This window comes from Mytilus edulis, chromosome 13 (genome assembly GCF_963676685.1).
Source record: "Mytilus edulis chromosome 13, xbMytEdul2.2, whole genome shotgun sequence".
Taxonomy (NCBI): Eukaryota; Metazoa; Mollusca; class Bivalvia; order Mytilida; family Mytilidae; genus Mytilus; species Mytilus edulis.
In genome coordinates, this window is record NC_092356.1 from 43,824,662 (window position 1) to 43,851,882 (window position 27,221).

The 27,221-nt window shown below is 31.2% G+C and overlaps 2 protein-coding genes across 3 annotated transcripts in view; one reads left to right on the plus strand and one right to left on the minus strand.

Annotated features, from left to right (window-relative positions):
* LOC139500005 (E3 ubiquitin-protein ligase TRAIP-like) lies at window positions 1-5,182 on the minus strand. 2 transcript variants are annotated; one of them, XM_071288695.1, is made up of 3 exons: window positions 5,096-5,182; window positions 1,889-2,397; window positions 1-1,464 (listed from the first exon to the last, which is right to left on the minus strand). In XM_071288695.1, exons 2-3 carry the CDS (start codon window positions 2,391-2,393, stop codon window positions 677-679), a joined length of 1,293 nt encoding a protein of 430 aa, XP_071144796.1. In that variant the 5' UTR covers window positions 2,394-2,397; window positions 5,096-5,182; the 3' UTR covers window positions 1-676. The 2 variants fall into 2 exon arrangements, with proteins under 2 accessions (XP_071144796.1, XP_071144797.1); XM_071288696.1 differs by having other exon boundaries at window positions 5,086-5,176.
* A 256-nt stretch (window positions 5,183-5,438) lies between these two features.
* LOC139501755 (DNA-directed RNA polymerase, mitochondrial-like) overlaps window positions 5,439-27,221 on the plus strand; it is a 39,216-nt gene continuing 17,433 nt past the window's right edge. Inside the window, exons 1-15 of the mRNA XM_071290899.1 lie at window positions 5,439-5,662; window positions 7,717-7,941; window positions 8,898-9,796; window positions 10,324-10,440; window positions 11,345-11,506; window positions 11,825-11,893; window positions 16,739-16,846; window positions 17,581-17,730; window positions 18,138-18,231; window positions 18,849-18,922; window positions 19,565-19,696; window positions 20,525-20,641; window positions 21,004-21,045; window positions 24,048-24,142; window positions 26,948-27,014. Of these exons, the coding sequence (XP_071147000.1) occupies window positions 5,506-5,662; window positions 7,717-7,941; window positions 8,898-9,796; window positions 10,324-10,440; window positions 11,345-11,506; window positions 11,825-11,893; window positions 16,739-16,846; window positions 17,581-17,730; window positions 18,138-18,231; window positions 18,849-18,922; window positions 19,565-19,696; window positions 20,525-20,641; window positions 21,004-21,045; window positions 24,048-24,142; window positions 26,948-27,014 (2,508 nt within the window). The 5' untranslated portion in view covers window positions 5,439-5,505. The remainder of the gene's footprint in view (window positions 5,663-7,716; window positions 7,942-8,897; window positions 9,797-10,323; window positions 10,441-11,344; window positions 11,507-11,824; window positions 11,894-16,738; window positions 16,847-17,580; window positions 17,731-18,137; window positions 18,232-18,848; window positions 18,923-19,564; window positions 19,697-20,524; window positions 20,642-21,003; window positions 21,046-24,047; window positions 24,143-26,947; window positions 27,015-27,221) is intronic.

Below are 27,221 nucleotides of genomic sequence, written 5' to 3' on the forward strand. Positions count from 1 at the left end.
TTTTTGTTTTCTTTTGTATTATAATAAAAATCTTATACACAAAAACATTTCACGAAAAACATATAAAAAATCACAAAAACATATCATGAAAAACATTAATAAAAGTACAAAAACATTGCATGCAGACATTTACATATTTAAGGTATAAATCACACCATTATGTACACACAATCAATCATACATATAATTAATACTGTCATGTGACACGATATAATATTCTGTTTGAACTTTCATTAACATGATATATTATAAAATCAAAATTTCCTGAAGTTTTTGCAATGAGGTTATGCATTTTCATAAAAGATACATTAAAGAATCCATAAGTTAAAACTTTTTAACAGATTTAGGCAAATGGGTTCATACATTTTGTAATTGATTTTAATAGACCACTTTCCAGTTATTTCCTTCACTAGAAAAAAAATATAAAATTCTTTTCATTAACAAAAGGATTTCAAAAATTTCTGAATTTATAAGATATTATCTTGATTTTAGAAGATATATGTAACTCAAATGAACTGACCAGTGTAAACGTAGCACATAAGAAAAACTGTTTAGCACTCTGAAAGAATAAAGTTTTTTCTTCATTGACATATAATATTTATATAATAGGTCAAATGCACTTAGCACATGACTTTCTTTTAACAAACCATGTCCAGTTATCACAAATCTGATCAAGTTAGTCAATGGTGACAAAATTATCTAGTGATGGAAGCTTGGGAACACGTGCCATCATCCCTTTCCTTATATCCATTGTTCTACTAATTGACTTCTTCATTGCCAGTTTAGGTTTCATCTGACGTTCTGTAAATGTTGTGTGACCTCCAAGTCCGTCATATCCTTTACGTATTGCACTTTTCATATCACCGAGTCCTGATTTCTTCTTGAAAATATTTAAGTTGCCTAAAGTGTTGACATCATCACATTTCTGTTTTTTAGCTGGTGGTTGACTTGAGACTGAGGTTATCTTCATGACCTTGATGTTATTTTCTTGACAATGATTTCGTAACTGAGTATTTGGACTAGGTTTGACTAATTCTGGGGATTCTGATACAATGTTGTGTGAGAAATTTGTTAGCACTGGTGTTGATATCATAGGACTAGCCTGGGTAACAGTCTCTATAAAGCTATCGTTACCATTTGCCTTTGGACTTTTTAACAAGTTCTGTAACTTAGAAACTTTTTTCTGTAAATGATCATTATGTTTTTCTGCTTTTTGTAAGTCTTCCTCTGATTTCTTAGACACATCTCTTAAATATGATAATTCTTTTAATGAGTCTTTCAGCTTCGTATCTTTAGAAATAAAGTCACGTTTAAATTTGTCATATTCAATTTTTATAGCTTTTCGACTCGATTTCAGTTGTTCAAATTCACTTTTTAAAATTGCACAATACTTGGCAAGTTCCTTTACAGAGCCATCACTGTTAGTTCTTGTTTCTAATAGTTCTTGTACATCTGTCTCACAACCTGAAAAATATACAAACATATTCATTTTTCTCAAGTCAGCAGAAACCTCTAGTCTTTGTAAGTCTTCTGTTTTTTTTTAAATTTTGATTTATTTGTATTTTTAAGAGTTTAGTGTGGAATCCATTTTGCTTAACTAGTTTACATTTTAGCTTAGGGACCAACTGAAGAGTTTTCGGTTTTTTGGTAGAATTGTTGCCTCTTTGACACATTCCCCTTTCCTTTCTTTGTTCTATCATGATATGTATCTTATAGTTAATAAATGGATATTTTTTCTTACAACTAAGTTATATACATGTAGAAACGACTATATATACACAAAAATATATTCACAATATAAATAAGTCCTCAGTAGTAACTTGCACAAAATTATAATTTTTAAACTAATGTTCTACTGTTACTTCATGTACTTAAACCCCAATATTACCTGTTAAAAGTATTTGAACATTTTGCAGTTCTATCATTTTGCGTTTGGCTTTCCTGCATTCATCTCTTTCAACTTCTAGTGATTTCTGCTGAGCCTGGAAGTATTGTAATTCTTTCTTCATTGAAGACACTGTAGTTTGTTTCTCTTTTATCTTCACATCTTGGTTCTTAATCTCTTTTTCAAGATTATTAATTTTACTCTGCAATGTCTGTTTCTCATCGTCAAATTTTTCACGTTCACAATCTTTTTCTCGTAACTTTGCCTTAAGATTATTGTTTTCATTGGATAATTTGCTTTCATCTATTCCTTCGTCATCTCCTTTATCGAAGAATAGTTTTTTAATGACCTTTCCTCTCTCGACCGGAACTCGACAACTTGGACACGTATTGGCATTTTTTAACCATTGGTTTATGCAGTTTTCGTGGAATGTATGTCCACATGGTAAAGCTGATATAGTATTATCACTTTCAAACAAATCAGTACAAATGGAACACTGTGCCTTCATTCTTCTGAAAATATAATTATACATCATTACATGAAACGAAAGATATGCTTTTATCATGTTTATGTCAGGCATCCTGTGTTATCAGTCAAAATAGAGACTTCATATGTGACTGGATTAATATTGTCTTTTAGCAAAGATATGTTCTATGTACCCCTCCCATAAAATAAAACTGCCTTTGCCAAAGTTCTATCAAAATATCAAAAACCAATGAAACACTAAAATCCTTCCATACAACAAATAAAGTTGACCAATTGCTTAGAGTTCAAGAAAAACAGACCAAAACACAAAAAATAAAAAAATAAACACTGAGTAATGAACCATGAAAATAAGGTCAAGGTCAAATAAAACCTGCAAGACTGACATGTACATCATAAAATATTTCCATACACAATAATAGTTGACCTATTGCATAATTTATAGACAGTATTAGAAAAAAAGAGCAAAACTCAAAAACTTAACTTTGACCACTGATACATGAAAAATGAGGTCAAGGTCAGATGAAACATGCCAGTTGGACACGTACATCTTACAATTATTCCATTCAACACATATACATGTAGTAGACCTATTGAATATAGTATCTGATATATAGACTTGACCACAAAAACTTAACTTTGTTCATTGATCCATGAAATGAGGTATAGGTCAAATGAAAACTGTATGATGGGCATATTAAGTACCTTGCAAGGTACCCACATACTAAATATAGTTATCCTCTTATTCATAATATTTTTATTTTTTTTAAGTAGACACTAAACCATGAAAACGAGGTCAAGGACAAAGGACATATGGCAGATGGAAAGAAGTCCATGAAATAAGACATCTATATACAATGTATGGAACATCCAGGTCTTCAAACTTCTTAACTTAAATCTTTTGAGAAGTAAGCTATTGCCACCACCAAATCACTATCCCTATATTGGTCAGGCTCGATAACAAATGTTGGCCATTATTAACCTGAGGATTGATCAAAGTTGGCCCTTATCATGCCTTCATTTTGGGGTCTTTTATAGCTGTCTATGTGGTTTGGGCTTTGCTCATTGTTGATGGCTGTACCGTAACCTATAGTTGTTAACTTTTGTGTCATTTGGTCTCTTGTGGAGAGTTGTCTCATTGGCAATCATACCACATCTTCTTTTTTATGTTATATGACCATGATGGCATTTTAAATTTCTAACATTAATGAGCCCAACATCAATGGCGAATATTTGCCCTTCTACATGTTTAGGTAGCACTCCACAGTTAGGTGTGTAGTTTCGCATTTTGACCCCTGTGGATTTTTCAAATATATATATGAGAGCTAGTGTGCAATAAAATTCATTTTTGGATAGCTGAAGATTAAAATAGCCTTCATCATGTTCATAGTGGGTTTATATGATCATCAAGATTATGTAATGTATGTAATCTAGGCTGTTTTCTGTATGACAGTCCACATTTCCATATCCATACCAAACATTGGTCCAGCAATTATTGTAATGTTTTTTTCCAACTTTTTGTTGCACAAACTTTGTGATTAAATTTTACTAAAAAAGGAGGCGAAAGACGCCCATTAATAACTATAAAATATATCAAGTCAGGAACCATTATATTACTGTATTCACCATTGTTCACAATAAATTTGTTTTTTGGCGAAAAAGTTCAAAAACATTCGCAGCGCTCTGCACTGCAAGATATTTTATTCTCCTTCCCTCTTTCAAAATGTGGAAACACCCCTGATATGTCTCCATTCTAATGTATTGATGGTCCAAAATAATGGGGTGTTCCAACCTTAAAAAAATAATTATGCCGTCTTGAAAGTAACAAGACTATTATATTTTTGACTTTGAGGTCGCTGAAGCAAAATCATAATATGGGGACGAAGTCCCCTATTACAGTAGAAAATTCAATAAAAAAAAAGAAAATCGGGAAAAATTCCCGAAAAATTCCTGAATTTTTCTTTATACTAATGAACTAAAAATCGTTCATGAATTATTTTGTCGCGTTTTTGAATATCTGGATCTGCGCAGAAATATACTTCCATTTCAGGTCTTGTTTGCATGAGACTATGAATAAAATGTATATTTATCAGTCTAAGAAAGGAACTTAAAACTAATTCATTTTTAAAAATTGTTTGTTATAAAAAATGTTACCTGATGACAGCGTTTCTTTGTTTACATTGAATATGACGTCATAACTTAAATAAAGTCACAACTAAAATCCCTAACAACAGAACCAAAATCGGAAACGTTACGGTATTTCTGTTTCTCTTTTTAACATCTTTGATTTAAAAACAAAAATCATACAGTTCGTCCCCATTCACAGGTAATGCCTGCCTCATATTAGCCTTTCAACTGTTCAAGAAGGCATAATTATCACAACTAAAAATTTATTGACCCCAAAATGTCTGATTGTTTTGTTTTTTTAAAAACTATTTGTTCATGTTGTTTGTTTAGAAAACTCATTGTCAACCAATTAATGCATAGGAAAAGTAAGAAAACGTATGGCCGAATTGACTGTTGCCGAACTGGGAGTATGACCGAAACCGGAAACGACTAGTTGACTTATGTCAATATGTGGCCGAAACGTCTCAAATCCTGAAAATTAGAATACAATTCAGTTTCTGAAAAATTCTATAAAGGATACATTGTGCATCAAAGATTTAAGAATTATTAGAGAAAGACATGGTGATAAACGAGGATATAAATATGCATACTAAAACATACAGAGTACAGCATAATCAGTAATGTAAGATATATGTTGTTCAAAGTTCGCGCTGTTGTTAGATAATAAATAGTCTGGTTTCCGGTAGGAGTAGTTTTTTTCAATTGTGGCTAATTATAAATGCAATTTGTGACGGATTTAGTTTTAAATCATAGTCAAATCTTACCTAATCTAATTAGAATTATGTAGTTTAAGTATATTCCTTAATGTTAAAACTCTACTACATTCCAATTTTAAATATATCTAATTTTAATTTTAGAAGAAAAATGATTACTCCCAAAATTAAACATCATTGTCATTAAAGCGTTTATTCAACCATATAATTTGAATGAAATTTTAAAATCCATATTGATCGGTCAGGGTAAAGGACGAAGCACATGTCCTACACGTTTTTACATAATTTTATCTACAAATGTCTCAGATCCTAAGACTGTGTTGTTCTAGCCTATACAGCAAACCAATTGCTTCTCATGTAACATATCTTCCCCTTAAAATAGAATTAGAAGTCATCCGACTTCAGGGTTGCAATAATTGCAGGGCATTCAGATCTAACAATAACAGAGGACAAGGTGAGGAGATCTGTCATTATACCCCTTGCATCTGACCATTATGGTGCACATTTATATACCAATTCTGAGTTGTTATATACAAATGAATGACACCATTTGACATGAGTTCGATGACAATGTCATTGAACAATCGGTTCTAAATGTGGGATACAAGTCAAATCGGCACCCATAGAAAAAGTCAAATCGGCACTCAGTATAGTCAAATCGGCATCCAAAAATATTTGATATTATATATGTATAAATAATTTTAAAATGTATAAATTCATGATCTATTTTGGGGGTTAGGATTTTTTTTATCATGCATTACATCATTAAAAAGCATCAAGCAGTTAGAAAACATAGGTTAATTATTTAATGTTTTCACAACATTCATGACATTCTATGACCGATGTTTTGGAAAGTTTTCTTTTCAATTAATTTTAATAACTTAAATCAAGTACATGGTTAATATGGTTGTGGTTCTAACTCAACAGTAGAATGTTAAAGGTATTTATTAATGTTTTATTTTTCAAAAACTTTATAAGAAACAAAGAAGCCCTTACACAACCTAATGTTTAACAATGAGACAAATAGAAGCAATAGTCAATAGAATGGAAAACTATGAGTCCCTTTCAATAATTCAAACTTTCATGCAAAATAATTAGCAATTCAAGGTGTTTTTTCAGGCGAGTTTAAACAGCATTAAACCAACAATCCTGCAAAATGTTCAACTGTTAAAAAGTGCATAAAAAATATCCAGTACCGTACCTCATATATCATTGCAAGGATTTGTATAGTGAGAACTATACAAATCCTTGATCATTGTATATATAGACAATAATAGTGCCTTGACTTGACATATCAACGATATAAGGATGAGGCTTAAAAACTGGGAAATGCAAGGCTGTTAAAATATGTATATAAAACAAATCTAACATGGGTGCCGAATTGACTATATAAAGTGCCGATTTAACCAGGTGCCAATTTGACTATACTGAGTGCCGATTTGACCGGGTGCCGATTTAACCAGGTGCCGATTTGACTAGAATTCCTAAATGTGGCGTAATCGGAGAAGCCTTATCGTCATGTCATATGTTTTCATATCATCCATATTTCATCTGTATGGATTGCACACACGCAGTTTGTGATGTGTTTTTCAGTTTCTATATATGAATATTACAGACTTGGGGAATAGCTCTGGTAGCAAGGATTGAGGAGATTACATACAGACAGATAAACATGATAAAAACACATCTGCTTCCATTTCTACATTTTAATCAGACAAAGATGACGTCACAAACAAAAATACACATTACTGACAAAAGGGGAACAACTCTCTTACACACAGAAACATAATCCGACCATACAATACATACTCAGTATGTTATATATTAACCCGAATAATTCAGTCGTTATATTCCGCTGATCTACGAAGGCTGCATTAACGCCTGAACGTCTTCCTCGATCAAGACCGTCAACCGGAATTTTCACACCGTTTGCAATATGGGAATTTTGATTTAAATTGGCAGCTAAAGAAGGAGGAGTTCTGGAGCTAATTGATGTTAAATGATGTAAACTGATGTTAATTGATGTTAATTAATTATTATCGGATTTGTGTTAATTGAACACACGTGTTTGGTAAGACAATTACAAGAGAGTTGCGCAGACTCATTATCCTGATCGCCGCTGATTGGCTCTCTCTCATAGAGAGCAGGCGACGCGGCCAATGATCATAAGGAGTTCAAGCCCTCGTGTGGAAGAAAATCGGACACGGAAAGGGCTTGAATTATTCGAGTTAGTGATATATCAGAATTACTGATATATAACATGAAACAACAACAACACTACAACTTGACAAATTTAAAACATATTCAAAGTCACTTTAAAAGACGTAAGAACAAATTTGATAAAACTGACCATAAAAAATAATCTAATGACATCTTGAGATCAGGAAATAGTCTTCAACAGTATGCTTCTAACACTAAGACTATTTGTAATTAGTTACCTTGAAATGACTAATTAAGAATAACAAAAAATTAAAATTCTGTTAATTTATTGTTAAATTTTCTTTTTAGGACCACAGCATATCCATGGAGGTGTAACCATGCATGTTCCTCGTCATGATTCATTTCCAAGTGTTAGACATAAGAATAAAAGAAGCTATGGAAAGGCATGGTTTAAAGAGAAAGAATATGAAAATAAAATCAACATAGAGAAGATAATGTCAAAAGGAATCAATTATAAAAATGTTAAAAGCTCTTCCACATTTGAGGGAAAGGATCAACCCTATCTTCATATTGGTAAGCTTAATTAAAGATATCTGTAAACAAATTTGGTAAAGAGATTATGAATATAAGAAAAATAAAGTTTAGAGCAAGCTGTCATTATGAAAAGAAATGTATTGGGAATTTAAGAGAAATATAGTTTAGTGGCACTGACATTACAGAAAGAAACTTTTTATAGTATATATAGTCGAACGCATAGATGAAATAAAAAGAAACCTCAACTAAATGAAACAGGTACATTGATATATGGATTATTCTCTGTAACCATGGTAACCATGGTAACTTTTTGAATAATGTGGTTTATTTTTTGATTTCATGTATTTGTGGCCACAATAAGCAAGTGATAAATAAATAAAGTATTCATGAACAAATAGAAAAGCACATATCTATGGTCTAGATAAGTGAAGTCAAATTTGTTTAAAAAAAAATTTTAAAAAATGTACTGAGACTCGTCAAAGTAGTTGGCTTCACATTCTCAAGTCACTGCTGTCATATTCACAAATCTACCATGTCTGCAATGAAAAAAAAATCCTAAAATAAAATTCAAAAAAATGTTTAATTTATACTTAACATGCTTAACAAATATACGGAATGGTAAAGAAATAAATATTCATTACTATTTTCAAAAGTTAATAGAAGATACAACAAATGTATGTCAGATCAGTGAGTGTAGCTCAACAGATTATTAGGCAATACATCTTTTACAGAGTTTAAATTTTATCAATTAATATGAGTGCAAAAACTTGTACATGTTCATATTGGATTTGTTTGGCTTTTTCTTGTCCTTTATTTTTTTTATTTTACTTGCAGGATGATATTGTCACCATTTAAACTTAATGGCAAAATATTTTAAGAATTTAATATCCCCTTGCAAATTATGCTAGAATTTTCCACTTTACAATACACTGAACCTTGAATTTTAAGCTTATTGTATTAGCATAATATTAATACTTCTCTTTCTATATTATCAGATGGATGGGAAAATCAGTTAAAGAAATTTCAGAAACAGATTTCACATCAATCAGTAGCTAAGGAACCAGAACAAATAAATGGACAATTGAATGTAGAAGAAATACATGGAACGTTGCAAAATGTGGAAGGAATGCAGAAATCTTTTCCATCCACTGACATTAAGACTGTGAATATTAATAATAGTGCTAATGAACAGGTCAAACACATTATAGAATCAACATCAGCAACTTTACAGTCAATCACAGACGCTTTAAAAGATCAAAAGCTTGGTAAAACTAGCCAAAGTTTTCATCATCATGTGAATTATAATGACTCTACCAGGACACCTGACATAGAATTTAGCTCGATTGAGGACCATTTAAATACAAATATTAGTGATAAAGTTAAAAATCAGAATAAGAGAAAATCACACGGAAAGGTCAGAACTTCTGTTCAAAAGTCAAGTACTTCTAGTCCTAAATTAAGAAATTTATCTGGAAGTTTAAAATCAGAAGCATTTCCAAGTAGTTCAAAATCAGAAACATTTTCAAGTTCTCGGAAATCAGAAACAATATCAGGTAGTGGAAAATCAGAAATGTTGAGTCAGTGGAAGCCAGAAAATTTATCAGGAATAAATTTCAGTGAGAAAACTATCGGTGCGGTTGAGGATTTTACTAAAAGTATAGATGCTCCTTTTAAATCAGGTTCACATGTTATGGACAGTTCAAAAGATCCTTCCAAAATAGCAACAAAGAGTAAAACAAGTAAAAAACATATTGAAAATATAGCAAAACAGAAGAAAGACTGGAGTCAGCATTTAGACATTAATAATAAAACTGTACAGGATATTGAAAGGAAAAATGTGATCTTTAATATGGATTTTAGATTTTTCGTTGATGCATGTCTGTTTTCAGATCTGGTAAGAATAATGTTAGAATTGTAGCAATGTATTTATAGCTAGGAACATTTCACACTAAAGGAAAAATTCTAATGTGATGATGATGAATTCAACTTCAAAATAAACCTAGATGGCGAACATATATTTCTCATGTTTCTGGCAAGGACTCAGTTTCCATACAGATATTAAGAAAATAATATCAATGATGCTGTTTAAAAAAAAATCAAAGTTAAATTTGACAAACTCAATATTTATTGCAGTCAGTTTACATGAAATAAATGATTTTGGATTTTTTGGTGGAAACCATATTACATGACCATACATTGTATTACCAGAGTGGTTCATGACCTTGAAATCTATTATACCACTACTAGCTTACTAAGAGATTTAAATTGTTATGTTTTTATCAATAATTTATATTGTAGGCTTCTCTTACATCAACTGATCAAGGTAGAATTGTTCCCCTTTGTTAGTTTTAATGGAAATCTTTGATATAGAAAGAATACCACTACATTGAATATGTTTCTTACCAATAATTTATATTGTAGGCTGACAAAGCATACTTTGCTTTGAGATTTAATAGACACAAACAGTTTAAGAAACCTGAATATGCCATCACGGATAACTCCATCTATTCTACTCTGCTTCAACATTATGCAGTAATTGTAAGTACACAATTTTGGTACGATTTAATTAATAATCAGCAAACATTCAGATGAGTATTGACATTGTTTAAAAAAAAAATCTCTGAGGTTATGGTGGTTCTTAACACTACAGGGAGATAACTCTGTAAAATCAACTAAACGTTTTTATTACGGTGTATTGTTAAGGGAATATTGAGCTTCTCGATTATCAAAATAAGTGTTTGTCAAACTGCTATATAACCAGTGTAATTTTTCTGATAAAATGGTTGGTTTAAATTTTTTGAAATTTTTATATTTTTGTCAAAGGGTTAAAGTAAATACTTTGTCAAAATTTTATGAAAATTAAACGAGCCAAATTAATTTAAGTTAAGGTGTTGGGTACCACCTTAAGTGATGTCAAAACAACAAAAGTGTAGTAAAGTTTAAAACTCTCATACTGGAACATTTCTAATCAAAGATTGTTTAAATCTAATCTTACCCACTCCTTGCATAGGTAGTAAATGTGAAATGGACTTAGGTCTTTTTCATACTTCATGGCATAAAAGATTGGTATATATATGATTTAAATCTCTCCTTGTTTTTGTATATAGATATAAGAAGATGTGGTATGAGTGTCAATGAGACAACTCTCCATCAAAGTCACAATCTTTTAAAATAAACCATTATAAGTCATAGTACGGTCTTGAGTACAGATCTGTGGCTCACACAGATCAGCAAGCTATAAAGAGACCTGAAAAATGACTTGTGCAAAATCATTCAAATGGGACAACCTATGGTCTAATCAATCTATAAAAAACGAGAAACATTTAAAAACCACATCAACAATCACAACGACTGAACATCAGGTTTCTGAATATATATATGCAGTATAATTGATAGTGTAAATTATGCCAGGTAACCACACTTTAACTTTTATTTATTTCAGGGGGATATAACAAAAATGGAAGAAATAATGGATTGTTTAAAAGAACAGCCTGATATCAAGCCATCATTACAGTGCTATTCAGCTTTTCTAAGCTACCTTGGAAGACAGACACAAATGGATCTAGAAATGGGACAGGAAATACTAAATGAGATCAGTTCTCTGGTATGTACAGAAAACATTAAAAATTTAAGTACATGGAGATCTGTTGATAACATTTAATATATCATGTAAATTATATATATTTTTTTTGTTTGTATTTTTAAGTGCTTAAAATGTCTCACTGTTAGTGTTGTTGTTTGACCTCTTCTCAGTTTCTGAATGATTCACTGGTAAAAATAAATATGAATAGGAAATTTTTACTACTTTTTTTGCTTCTATAAGGTTGTAGAAGTACTTGAAAATGTGAAATGAAATAAAGAAAAAAAATGTTGGACAGAGGGATGACAAAAAATTGTATTTGAATATTGTTTTTTTTTGCAGGGTTATGATGTAAAAAATATTTTCAATGAATGTGTGATGAGAAAAAATGAGAGGCAGATTATTTTAAATGTAAGTATATAATGAGTATAAGAATAAATATAGCGAGGTCTAATGAAAACAACTCATTCATTTTTGTCGAGCCTGCAACTTTTGTTGCAGAAAGCTCGACCTAGGGATAGTGATCGGCGGCAGTGTTAGCTAACTTCTTAAAAGCTTTATATTTAAGAAGGTGGAAGACCTGGATGCTTCATACTTTGTATATAGATGCCTCATGTTACAAAGTTTCCTTCAGTCACATGTCCAATGTCCTTGACCTCATTTTCATGGTTCAGTGACCACTTGAAAAAAAGTATAGATTTTTTATAATGTTGAATTCTCTCTTATTATAAGTAATAGGATAAATATATTTAGTATGTGCGTACCTTGCAAGGTTCTCATGCCTGTCAGACAAGTTTTCACTTGACCTCGACCTCATTTCATGGATCAGTGAACAAAGTTAAGTTTTAATGGTCAAGTCCATATCTCAGATACTATAAGCAATAGGGCTAATATATTCCGTGTAAGGAAGGACTGTAAGGTGTACATGTCCAACTGGCAGGTGTCATCTGACCTTGACCTCATTTTCATGGTTCAGTGGTTATAGTTAAGTTTTTGTGTTTTGGTCTGTTTTTCTCATACTTTATGCAATAGGTGTACTATATTTGTTGTATTGAATGATTGTAAGGTGTACATGTCTAGCGGGCAGATGTCATCTGACTTTGACCTCATTTTCATGGTTCAGTGATCAAAGATAAGATTTTGAGTTTTGGTCTTTTTATCTAATACTATATGCCATAGGTCAACTGTATTTGGTGTATGTAAATATTTTATGATCTATATGTCAGCCGCACAGGTTTTATTTGAACGTGACCTCATTTTCATGGTTCATTGCACAGTGTTAAGTTTTTGTGTTTTGGTCTATTTTTCTTAAACTATAAGTAATAGGTCAGCTATATTTGTTGTATGGAAGCATTGTTAGCTGTACATGTCTACCATGGTTCATCTGATCTTGACCTCATTTTCATGGTTCATTGGTCTTTGTTCAGTGATATTGTTTGCTTTAAATTACTGGAGAATAAAGGTTTTTCCCCCTGGAGAAGAATCCCAATTTGAAAAAAAAATGGCTTAGAATTATTCTCAAAGAGACAACTTTCATCCCAAACAGTGCAGTCTCAGTAGTAATTGTGCATGCATTCAAACTGCAAAACACTCATTTAAACATTTTTCATGCCTAAAATGACTACATGTGCAGATTTTAGGGTGTATTTATGTATCATCACTAACAATAAGGGATCTTATTTCAAATGAGGGTTTACCTCTTGAAAAGGGATCTTCAAATTGAAGTTCCAAATTCATGGATTATTATTAATTTCCCAATTTGATAAAAATGATGGTAGAGGTAGTTTTGAAAAAAAGCCAACAATATCACTGTTGTTTAGTTATCTTGGTTAATGTTAAGTTTATGTGACAGTTGTAATAAAGCTTTATACTTGGGACTATCAACATAATATCAATGATTAGTAAAAGAAAGCCAGACATTTCAGTGTGTGCACTCTTGTGGTTATAAAAAAAGTTATATTAAAGATAATGCTGATTTCAGTTTAATTTTGTTAGTCCTACTTTTTAAATGAAATCTTTTGAAAATGCACTTATATTCTCGATCCCTTTGGAGGATTACTCTTTAAATTAACAAAATTTCTTTTAATTCCAAACATGTAATGAACTTTGCATTACAGTTTGCAACACTTAAAAAAAATGAGGAAAAGAATATGCACAATTCTATTAGTTTTACTGAATGACGATTTCATCATTATAATAGATATTGAAAGGTTTTAAAAGGAAATAATTGTGTTTAGATGTGTTTTTAGTATGGTTGTCTCCCCTTGCAGTTAATGATTTCATTGTTATTATTTCTATACAAACATATTGTTTATATATTTATGTACTAATTTGCAAAAAAAAATGTATGTCTTTTCTATGAATCTATCTTCTTTCAGCAGATACTAAATTATTTTTTCCATACAATTATTTCATCATCAATAGATAATGACAGGTTTTAAAGGGAAATAATTGTGTTTAGATGTGTTTTTAGCTCACCTGTCCCGAAGGGACAAGTGAGCTTATGCTATCACTTGGCGTCCGTCGTCGTCCGTCGTCTGTCGTCGTCTGTCGTCTGTCGTCGTAAACTATTTCAAGAATCTTTTCCTCTGAAACTACTGGGCCAAATACTTTCAAACTTTAACTGAATGTTCCTTAGGGTATCTAATTTATAAATTGTATCTGAAGTTTTGATCTATCAACAAACATGGTCGCCATTGCTAAAAATAGAACATAGGGGTCAAATGCAGTTTTTGGCTTATAACTCAAAAACCAAAGCATTTAGAGCAAATCTGACTGGGGTAATATTGTTTATCAGGTCAAGATCTATCTGCCCTGAAATTTTCAGATGAATCAGACAATCCTTTGTTGGGTTGCTGCCCCTGAATTGGTAATTTTAAGGAAATTTTGCTGTTTTTGGTTATTATCTTGAATATTATTATAGATAGAGATAAACTGTAAACAGGAATAATGTTCAGCAAAGTAAGATTTACAAATAAGTCAACATGACGGAAATGGTCAGTTGACCCCTTTAGGAGTTATAGCCCTTTATAGTCAATTTTTAACCATTTTTCGTAAATCTTAGTAATCTTTTACAAAAATCTTCTCCTCTGAAACTACTGGGCCAAATACTTCCAAACTTTAATTGAATGTTCCTTAGGGTATCTAGTTTGTAAATTGTATCCGAAGTTATGATCTATCAACAAACATGGTCGCCATTGCTAAAAAAGAACATAGGGGTCAAATGCAGTTTTTGGCTTATAACTCAAAAACCAAAGCATTTAGAGCAAATCTGACATTGGGTAATATTGTTTATCAGGTCAAGATCTATCTGCCCTGAAATTTTCAGATGAATCAGACAACCTGTTGTTGGGTTGCTGCCCCTGAATTGGTAATTTTAAGGAAATTTTGCTGTTTTTGTTTATTATCTTGAATATTATTATAGATAGAGATAAACTGTAAACAGGAATAATGTTCAGCAAAGTAAGATTTACAAATAAGTCAACATGACGGAAATGGTCAGTTGACCCCTTTAGGAGTTATAGCCCTTTATAGTCAATTTTTAACCATTTTTCGTAAATCTTAGTAATCTTTTACAAAAATCTTCTCCTCTGAAACTACTGGGCCAAATACTTCCAAACTTTAACTGAATGTTCCTTAGGGTATCTAAATTGTAAATTGTATCCGAAGTTATGATCTATCAACAAACATGGTCGCCATTGCTAAAAATAGAACATAGGGATCAAATGCAGTTTTTGGCTTATAACTCAAAAACCAAAGCATTTAGAGCAAATCTGACAGGGGTAATATTGTTTATCAGGTCAATTTCTATCTGCCCTGAAATTTTCAGATGAATCAGACAACCTGTTGTTGGGTTGCTGCCCCTGAATTGATAATTTTAAGGAAATTTTGCTGTTTTTGTTTATTATCTTGAATATAATTATAGATAGAAATAAACTGTAAACAGCAATAATGTTCAGCAAAGTAAGATCTTCAATTAAGTCAATTTGACCAAAATTGTCAATTGACCCCTTAAGGAGTTATTGCCCTTTAAAGACTTTTTTCACAATTTGTTCATCATGTTGACTTACTTTAAAAAATCTTCTCCTTTGAAACTGCTGTATCAATTTCAGCCAAACTTAGGCTAAATGAGTTTCAGAGTATCTAGTATAAATTTTATATTTTATTTCCTTGTATGTCAAGAAACATAGCTCCTATGGCTAAAATAGAACATAGGAGAAAATGATTATTTTTTTTGGCTTTTGAAGAAAATAGGACGATCCAAAAAACATTTAAATAAATTGAAAAGCCAAAATAATCATTGATGAGAGATTTAAACAAAAGAATTAAGGTGAGCGATTCAGGCTCTTGAGAGCCTCTTGTTAGTATGGTTGTCTCCCCTTGCAGTTAATCATTTCATTGTTGTTATGGTAGCACAATACAAAGATATTATAACTCCAACTCCGAATTTTTAAAATGCTTTAACTTTCTTAATAATGCTTGAAAATTTATAAAAGTGGTAGTTATGGATAGCTAACATATTACTCTTTCAAATAAATGCAATGTTAGTATGATGCAACAATTATGTAACCAATTATAATGTTAACTGTGTCTAAAATATTTTTCCTCAAATTTCCACTTTCAATTGAAATTAGCTTCCTCATAGGTATTCCTAGAGGATTGATTTTATTATATGTTGTTCCTATGGCCATTATCTACAAAAGGGTGTCTCAGATTTCAGATAGAATGTATAGAACAAATTTTACACCTAATTAAACATTATCTTCTTTTATGTGGTTAGGATGTTCACACTAATTAGAGATTTATGAGAGAATGAAATATCTTAAGGACAATTTGAGACACCCTTTTGAAGCCCATGATGTGTTGATTAAGATTTCGTTAAACTTTTCTGTATAGTTAAAGAGATGAAAGAGCTAAATTCCTTCAATTGAACTGACCGAGATTTTGCCACTAATTACATAATAATTGATTACATAATGATTGCATGATAAAAATATTGCATTCATTTAAAAGTTTAATCTTTTATCTATCTATATATACCTCTTTTATTATTTTGTATGCATTCATAAGAAAGTTACAGCATTTTAAAGGTTAGTGATTGGAAGTAAAAAAATCTTTGTATTGTGCTACCTTAATTCTATACAAACATAACATCACATTTTAGCTTAAAGTTAGTTGATAGATGATTTTATTTTAGTTGAGATATAATTTGAGCCACTTATACCTTTTTTATACTATGAAGCCATATCTTTCCAGGCTTTAAATCAGTTGATAGAGGACTTTGTACCAAATTCTCCAGAGGGACCACGACCGTATTCTGGACCTCTTCTCCAGCCTCTTAATGAACAAGTTGATTTATCTCAGGCAAGTTTTAAAGTCTGCAATATAAAGTCATTATGTAGTGGCTTAGTCTAAAACAATTGTAACATGTAAATAGATGTACTGAATAAGTTGTTATTTAGCCACATCTTTGCCTAAAATGATGGAGTTGTATATAACTTCAAAAATTTTCTTGTGAACAATCATTCTGTTATATGCAATGAGTGATAAGTCAGTGGTTGTTAAGTTTTCTGTGTTTTAGCTGTGAAATAGAAAAAAAATCACATTCAGTAATAAGAAATAATTTGTAAAATGAAGAATAAATTTATTTGTTTTGTTTGTACAAAAGTTATTATTTATACAAAAGTAAACAATTTCCTGCATATAAAATGAAAAATCTCCTGTATCATGAATTATTGATTCTTTTTTTCTGCAAATTCTCTACAGAAGAAATATTTTACTTTAGATTAAGAATATTATGATTAGATAAAATATACTGACTCTCTATTTCTTTTATAGATGGAACATTGCATTTAACATGTTAAGATTTACATGATTTACATAACATTTTATGAAACCTTTTATTAATGCATAACAGCAAGAATAAAAAAAAAAGTCTTAAATACAGCAGGATAGTTACTTATATAAAAAATTGATAATAGACTGAAAATATCATCTTTTCGGCATTGTATCCTTTAGACTTATATTTTTGGGTATAAGTTTGGATAAATTCAGGAAAGTGTCAAAATTTGAAATGAAAGATATACATGTAATTTTAGGTACAAGAAATGAACCCTTATCATGGTGTTGTCACACCTGAATATCTTCTTGAGCAGACCAAAAAACAGATGGACCTTGAGAAAAATGATGTTATATATGTAAAAACGATAGAGAAGAAACGACCCTTGACAGAGATGGACATTGAAATGGTATGGTTGAACTTTTATGAAGCTACTTTTAAATCATTTTAAATTCCATTTGAAAATATCTAACGAAATCAATATTAATTTTATACATATAGAGAAAGTAAGTTATTCAGATTTCACGTTCGTCTGTTTCAGGTTAAATGTTTTGGTCAAGGTAGTTTTTGAGGAAGTTGAAGTCCAATCAAATTGAAACTTAGTACACATGTTCCCTATGATATGATCTTTTTCATGCCAAATTAGAGTTTTTAACCGAATTTCATGGACCACTGAACATAGAAAATGATAGTGCCAGTGGGGCATCTGTGTACTATGGACTTATTCTTGTTTATTAACTGGCAATGTATAGTGCTGCATTAATGTAGGTTATATATTTATTGTGTAATGCTTTCATAATACAAAACCTATTTCAGAAAAATAAATTGGAAAAATTGAAAAAGAACTGGAGAAATATTTTACTGTGTGCTTTTGAAAAAGAAATAGAGCGGTTAGTTAAGTCCGAGAATGGTTAGTATAGATGTTTGTTAGTAAAACTAGGTTTATATATTGAAAGGAATATTTGAATATTTTATTCAAACACCCTCTGAAGTGTAGGTTCATAAAATTCAAGGAAACAAAATACATTTATGACTTATCTTTAAATTCACAGATTTACAATACCAACAGCAGCATATTTTGAATTTGGTTTTGGAAAAAAATAATCATCATGGACAGTTAAAAGCCTATGCTAAAAAAATCTTGAGGAAGGATGTTAGTTTGTTGGAAGGGGACAATAAAGGGCTGACCCGTGTTAAAAGAGAGCAATAAAATAAAGTCTTATAGATTTTGAAAAAGAGCAGGCTAATGCCACTATATGGCAGCAAAGTGGAAAGGGATTGATATAAGATGCTATAACTTGTTTCCCAATCCACTATAAATAAATATGTTTACCTAAACTAAAAAAAATCTGCACAATTTTTACATTCATGCAATTAGACTTATGTGTACTGTTGTCTTCATTTTTAGGGTATTTCAGAAATACAAATTTTAAAATTTCTTCCTAGAATTTCAATCCAAATGTTGAAATATACTGAATTATTATATGAAATATTTCTCCATGTGTTCTTTTATGGTTGTAATTTCAGGTAGCAGTGATGTTTGCGTTAGTCCATTTTTGAAGATGTTCAAACCAGAAGAATATGTTGACCTAATGATGACTGTGAGTTCCATATATTTTACACAGGGTCTTAACTTATTTTATAGAATTATTCATACTGATGTGAAATAATTGTCAATATGAATCAAAAGAAATTGGGGATAAGTCAATGAGACTTTTTCCATCAACTGAAAAAAAATTGCATCCGGAGATGGGAATGTGTCCTTCAACGTAGTGCACTGTTAATTGGTAATAAATATTTATTAATTATAAATCTGATGCATACACATTCACATTGCAACACTAGAATTAAGGACTTTATTAAGTATGCAAAAAAAACATGAAGGTCAATACAAACATATTCTAACCTCACCTGGCACAAAGAGCTCTATGTTACAGGCTGGAAAAAAATTGCATTTTGTAAAAAAAAAAAAAAAAATTTCTATGCAGCATTACAGAAATAATCATATTTTTGTATTTTTGTCTACTTTCGTGGGTACCAATTTTCATGTTTGAAGGAAAACTTACATATTAGTTGATATTTAATTTCGTAGTATCGCCAAAGCCTTCACACAAGTCTATAGAAAATTTGTCATTTATTAAGCATTTAATTTTGTGGTTCACCTGTAACCAAAAAATCAATGAAAATCGGTATCTGACGAATTATAATGAATCCACAGTAATGTACAATGATTTCTGTTTTAGGAAGTGGAACGTTTATGTCTTGGATCAGGTGGATACAGTCCGTCTGCAAATTATCTGTGGCTGACATTTGGTAAAAGAATATATCAGATGTGTCTCATAAGGTTCAAAGATACACATGGAATTACAGACCAGGTAATATGTCCTCTTCTTGAACATCACCTAGATGATTGGATTGCAATACTTGACAGCAACTAATTAAAGCAAAGATGATTGATTATTGTTTTACAGTCACATCACCATAGCAGTGACAAAAAAAAAATGTTTATGTACAATGATTACAATTACTTTATGCTAATGCCTTGGCTGAATAAATTCCTTAGAATGCCAGGAGTTGTGTGAGATGCTTCTGAAAAATGATCATACCTTATTCACCTTTGAAAAATAATCATACCTTATTCGCCTTTGAAAAATAATCATACCTAATTCGCCTTTGAAAAATAATCATACCTAATTCACATTATCACCACTTATAGTGATTGCCAATCATTTTCTCTAGATATAACTTTTAGATAAGGGAACACTAGAATGAAGGACACAGTCAAATATTTAGGTTGAACTTTTTCATCTCTCTGCATACATTTATCTTTAAACGAAAGTTGTATCCCCTCTCTTACTTTTGAACTCAATGGAGTTGGGTAATGAAACTTTTTAATATTATTCATCACAACTTGCAGATGTGTTGCCTTCAAGAAAGAAAAGAAGTTGTGATAAAAAACTTTGATTATCTGCCCTCTATGGATGTACTTTAACCGTTCTGGAGTTATTCCCCTTTTATAGTGTTGTATGCAGGCACAGGCATAAGTTGTTATCTCTTGGGACACATTATTCATTTATTACAGCCAATATTTAAGTTGTGAATAGGAGAAAATATTTTTTAGAAAGAGTAGACAGATGTTAAGTTTTTTAACTGACCATTATTGAAAGATTTAGTATTTGAAAAATGACTATTTTATTTTGTAGATATTAAAGCAATACAATGATTTTGCTGAGTTGTATACAAGAGAAGATTTCCCTTTTAACAACCAGAGAGAATGTTGGCAAGAACTAGGTCAAAAATATATAGATGGCCCATCTGCTGTAAGTACTGTTAATACGGTCAATAACATGATTTTTGTGTTTTAATTTAAATTTTGCCAATAAGACAACTTTCCAAGAATGATGTTTATCAGTACAGGTTTGTGAAGGTCTTCAACAATGATCAAAACCTAAACCTTTCAAGTTTTAAACCGTCTCAGCATAACAATAGTGGAAATAATTCACAAGAGATTTTTGTTGTCATTGTGTGAATTTTTAAACAAATTCTGACTTAATACTTTTAAAGACAAGTATTAAAGACATCAAGGTTCAAAGTCAGCAAATGAGTGTATTTATTTGAGAAAATATTCAATATTTACATCAAATATTTGAATTATATAATAAATTTTGTTTATTTCTTACAGGATCTGTCCATGAAAAGATGGTCTGACCAGTTGAAGAAAAAAGTAAGTAGTAAAAGTGATTATTTTAAATTTTGCAATTTTTAAATGTTTCTAAACTTATGGGTTGCTGACCAAGTGTTGTTACTTTGTAGCCGATCCATCATCCAAGATGGCCGCCAGGGGGGGACTTAGTTTAACATAGGACCCTATGGGAAATGCATACAAATGACTTCTTCTAGAGAACCACTAAATGGAATGAAACCAAACATGGCATGAATGTTCCTTATGGGTTGCTGACCAAGTGTTGTTACTTTGTAGCCGATCCATCATCCAAGATGGCCGCCAACGGGGGACTTAGTTTAACATAGGACCCTAAGGAAAATGCATACAAATGACTTCTTCTAGAGAACCACTAAATGGAATGAAACCAAACATGGCATGAATGTTCCTTATGAGGTGCTGACCAAGTTTTGTTACTTTGTAGCCGATCCATCATCCAAGATGGCCGCCAGCGGGGGACTTAAATTAACATAGGACCCTATGGGATATGCATACAAATGACTTCTTCTAGAGAACCACTGAAAGGAATGAAACCAAACATGTCATGAATGTTCCTTATGGGTTGCTGACCAAGTGTTGTTACTTTGTAGCCGATCCATCATCCAAGATGGCCACCAGCGGGGGACTTAAATTTACATAGAACCCTATGGGATATGCATACAAATGACTTCTTCTAGAGAACCACTGAATGGAATGAAACCAAACATGGCATGAATGTTCCTTATGAGGTGCTGACCAAGTGTTGTTACTTTTTTGCCGATCCATCATCCAAGATGGCCGCCAGCGGGGGACTTAAATTTACATAGGACCCTATGGGATATGCATACAAATGACTTCTTCTAGAGAACCATTGAATGGAATGAAACCAAACATGGCATGAATGTTCCTTATGAGGTGCTGACCAAGTGTTGTTACTTTTTTGCCGATCCATCATCCAAGATGGCCGCCAGCGGGGGACCTAGTTTAACATAGGACCTTATGGGAAATTCATACAAATGACTTCTCTAGAGAACCACTGAATGGAATAAAACCAAACATAGCATGACCAAGTGTTATTACTTTATAGCCAAATTTTATCTATTTTCATATGATTTCAAAAACCAAAGTAGAGTCAGGTGAGCGATACAGGCTCTTGAGAGCCTCTAGTTCTGTATTTTACTAATAAATGGAATTTAGTTTTTCTACAAGGAAACATTACATTCACTCTGTGGTTAAAGTTTTTTAAAATTTTAATGACTTTCTTAAATTATCCTGGATTTGTACCAAACTTGGACAGAAGCTTGTTTAAAATTTGTGATCTTAAGTATCTAGAAGTAAATTTTGTAAAAAAAATAATCCATTTTTTCCTTATTTCACTTATAAATGGAGTTAGTTTTTCTTCCAATTAATATTGCATAGTCTACAGTCAAAGTTTTTCATACATTTATGAGATTCATAAACTATCCTGGATTTTGACCAAATTTTGACAGAAGTTTCTTACAATCAAAAGATAATATCGAGAGAATTTGTTTTCTTCATTTTGTTTAAGCCTGCAATTATAGCATAAGTAGGCGAGACTGGGTTTTTGCAGAACCCTTACCAATTTTAACCAAAGTACAGTAGACTCCACCTAATCGGATATCGGTTAATCGAATATATCGGCTATTGTAATATTATTTCAAAACACCGAACCATTCCCTATACATTTCAGTCAAAATACATCGGATAATCGAATATCGGTTATTAGAATATATCGGCTAATTGGATAGGAATATTCATGGAAAATGTGTGAAAACCATGTACAATCGAATATTTTGAAATAATTTCATATTTTTTTTGACAGGAAATGAAGCCGGAAGTTACGTCATTACGAAGTTTAAGAAAACTTCAGTACAGAAATGTTTTATTTTATTAATAAAAACGATCTTTCATAGTCAAATAAAACATATTTTTTCTTATTGTCTTGTTTATTTTATGAATTTGATATTATATTCTGCCCAAGATGTGTTTGTTATGTGTTTATCCAAATGTGATCGTTATCATTTACTTCACAAACAATGACACGACAGAAATGATTAAAACTGTGCGTGATGTTCATCAATGTTTATTAAATATGAATGAATTGTACCTCTTTCTCAACAATTTATTAAAATATATATAGAAGTCCCGTGTAAAAACAAGGAATCGTCTGTCAATAGCATGTCCCAGGTGAAATACAATTATGTAACTTGTACACACGTACGCCATTTTCCTAATTTACATAATATTCAGCCTTTTATTTTGAACCACGACAGATAAGATAAAAAAGCAAAATTAATTTTACTCATCTTGTTGCCCAATTTTATAATCATAAACATAGTTGTATTACTTGAAATTGGAAAAGGGTTTCATAAATATAAAACGATTACAGCTAAAAGTTTATAGTCGGCATACATTCGTAGCTATTAATAGAATTTACCTGTGGCCTACTTCCGAGAATTCATAGCTATTTTTAGCTTTTACCTGTTTTAACACACAAATGAAACAAATCACGCAAAAAACAAGTCACATTATTTAAATGGTACATATTTTATTCAGATAATCAACACATAATTAATAATTAATAATCAATAGACTGACAGATAAACAAAATACATTATTATCAACTAATCGATCTGTTACTCAATCAACCGAATTATCCGAACTTGTACCTGAAAAAACAATAAGATTAGTTACAAATTTCCATTAATAAAGCAGCTATAATAGCTATAGGTATCTTAGGGTTGTGTCTGTCAATTTTGAAAAAAAACTTGGAGGAATATACGTTCATCGGCTAATTGAATATATCGGACAATCGGATATTTTTAGCTGACATTTTGGGTATCCGATTGGCCGGAGTCTACTGTATATAAAGTAGTTCTATCATCATATTTGGTTGTCCAGCTCAGTCATGTATTTTGTATGTTAGACTTATTGATGTCAGTTCGTATGATCTTAGGCAGTTATTCAAAGTTGACACTTTAAAAAGAACATTTGTGTATTTTTAGATTGGGAAGACTTTATATGAGTTAATAATGTACAAGTTAACCATAGATGGTAGTGTATTAAGTGATGACGGACCAGAACACAGGGAACATACCAAGTAAGTACCAGTAAAACTTTAAATGATAGAGACTAAACTAACTATACTCTACAGCTAATTTCCTAATGCTTGTAGAGTAAAACTTTGGATGGCTTGCTTGCTTTGTTTGTATAAACATTTACCCAAGATTTGTAGTTAAGATTGACATATTCAAACAATATATAGAGGCATAGTTGAACCTGTATATTATATTATTTAAATTTGACTGAACGTTATTCCAATCACAATTGTATGATATACAAACAAAGCAAGCAAGCTAACCAAAGTCTTGCTCTAAATACATCCAGAGGACAACGTGAATAAAAGCAAGTATGGGATATACATCAGTGAGACAGTACCCCAATGACAAAACTAACCAAAACATTCAATCTTCAACATTATACCATTTACAATATCATCAGCTGTAAATGGTTCCAAGTCTGTAAAAGTTGTGTATAAATTGAGCAAAATATCCAAAGATTTCCCATCAATGCAAATTTTCCAAATAACCAAATCATAAGAGTATGATATATGACAACCATTAAGAGGCTTCACTGTTAACTGGTACTTATTTCCTTTTTTGGGGAAAGACGGCTTCAAGCCGTCAATTCCCTAATGGGGTTGGCCAGAGTATCATTCCCTCACGTCAATCATTTTGTTTTGATAGTTTGGAAACCCCCTCAAAATGTCATACTGAAATTGATGACAAGGAGAACAGATCGACTTTAAATACATTTTTTACACATTTCCCTTCTGTTTCTCGTGAAATTATCGTAAATATTGAGCTTTCCCTTACAATATATACGTTTCTTTTACAGTCCGGAAAAATCAGTATTACGAAATATTCTAAATATATCTAACCTAGTGACGTCATTGTTGGAATGCCACCACAGGGATATCCTTTATTCATTATAAAAATCATTTACAGTATTTGTATACTAATTTAAAATCCGTATTTGTTAAATGTAAATCTAATGATGTTTGCTGTAGTGTAGATCATTCACACACCAACATGCAATGCTCTAATCTGAGGCTATAATCAGATAATTTGTAGGTCAACTTTCACGGTAAACAATGTCAATGGGGATACATGAGATTGGGGAGAGAAACGACAGTTTTCATTGTTTCTGTAAAGTTCTGTTTTTAGAATCTTCCTCCAATTCAGGAGCACCTCCATTGATGAGTAATTATACACTAAAATCAAAGTAAAGGTTTCTGAACACTTACAATGTGACATTTAGTATATGATAAGTAGTCTTCTATATAAAATTTTGTGTACCAACATAATTATTGAAATGGTAAAAAAAAAATGAAAAAAATTAAATGTTGCTTTTTGTAGTTTATACCTATCAAGGATTTGTATAGTCTAACTATACAAATCCTTGTACCTATTGAGATTGGGGAGAGTAACTGCAGTTTTCATTCTTTCTGTAAAGTTATGTTTTTAGAATCTTTCTCCAATTAAGGAGCACCTCAATTGATGAGTAATTACCCACTAAAATGAAAGTTAATGTATCTGAACACTAAAAATGTCACATTAAAAGAGGGACGAAAGATACCAAAGGGACAGTCAAACTCGTAAATCTAAAACAAACTGACAACGCCATGGCTAAAAATGAAAAAGACAAACAAACAACAGCACACACGACACAACATAGAAAACTATAGAATAAACAACACGAACCCCACCAAAAAACTAGGGGTGATCTCAGGTGCTCCGGAAGGGTAAGCAGATCCTGCTCCACATGCCTACTTATCATATATATTAAGTATATATGATTAGTAGTCATCAATTAAAAAATAATTTTGCGTACCAACATAATTATTGTAGTGGTCATTATTTTTTTCATTTTTTTTTTAAATATTGCTTTTTTAGTTTAAAGCTATTTATTCATGAATTTTACAGATATATCAAAATGTGGGATCTGGAAACAAACTTCACACAGCTTATATCAATCATATTTGATTTTATAAGTACATGTATCCCTGTGATGAGAGTTGTAACTGGGAACTTTATCAATGGAAAATTAAAACTGAATAGATTTTTCAGTCCTCACTTTCTTGAGAATACTGTCACAAAAAATTGAGAATGGTCTTAGTCTGCCGTTCAGTTGTACATAATTAAAATTCTAAAATATATTGTAGTAGTTGTTAAATTCAATTGAATTTTAGATAATTAACTCCCAACTTTATTCAAATGTTTTGATTTAGAAGGTGCAGATCTCATTGGTCCAAATTGTCTCTATGATGAATTCTTGACTAAGGAAATGAAATAACAATAAACAACAATTAGTTTCATTATTGTTAGCCTTTCTATATGTTCTAGCTGTTCTTTTGCTCATTCTTTGTATGTAGACGATCAAAAGATACCCCCCTAAAAATTGAAACAATGGCCGTCTTTTCCCTCAGAGCTCTTCAGCTCTTTGATTAAAAGAAATGAATTATTTGATTTTATATTAAGGAAATTTTGTTTAAAGTTTTTATATAAAACATATTTAAGTTACTCTTACAAATTGGAAAAGTGAAATAAAAGGGAAAGGAAGCCTTTGACAGCACCAAGAGGGGAATAAAAGAACAGACAATGGATTTTACAATGAGAAACTACAGTACTTAAAATTAAATCTTTTAAAATATAAGAATTCCAATGAAAAACTGGTAGTGAAATCTGGATTTTTATCTTGTTTTTTTACAGGAATGAGATTCCAACATTTTACCCTTTTTTGTCTTGTATTTTACAGAAATGAGATTCCAGCAATTTACTGTCTTTTCTTGTATTTTACAGGAATAAAACTCCAGCATTTTATTGTTTTTATCTTGTATTTTCAGGAATGAGATTCCAGCTTTTTACTACGTTTATCGATCATATAAAGGCAAATCTAAAGCAGAAGTTAAGGTATGTTATAAGTATCTTCATGTTGTATTTGGATTTTGTTGAGTTGTTTCATTTTACCAAATTTAGTTTTAGTGTTAATTTTTTAAGACTTAGTGGAAAATTTATGTACATTCTGAAATCTCTACAGCTTAGAAACAATTTTCTTTTGATTGCGTATTTGATTTTCGTAAAATCCAATCGCCAGTTAAAAGTTTTCACTGCATACCT

Excerpts from the sequence above, each read along its gene's own strand:
- LOC139500005 (XM_071288695.1), bottom strand. The coding sequence starts at position 2,393 with ATGAAGGCACAGTGTTCCATTTGTACTGATTTGTTTGAAAGTGATAAT. Across the intron at positions 1,465-1,888 it reads TGTTCAAATACTTTTAACAG|GTTGTGAGACAGATGTACAA; the intron begins GTAATATTGGGG and ends TATATTTTTCAG.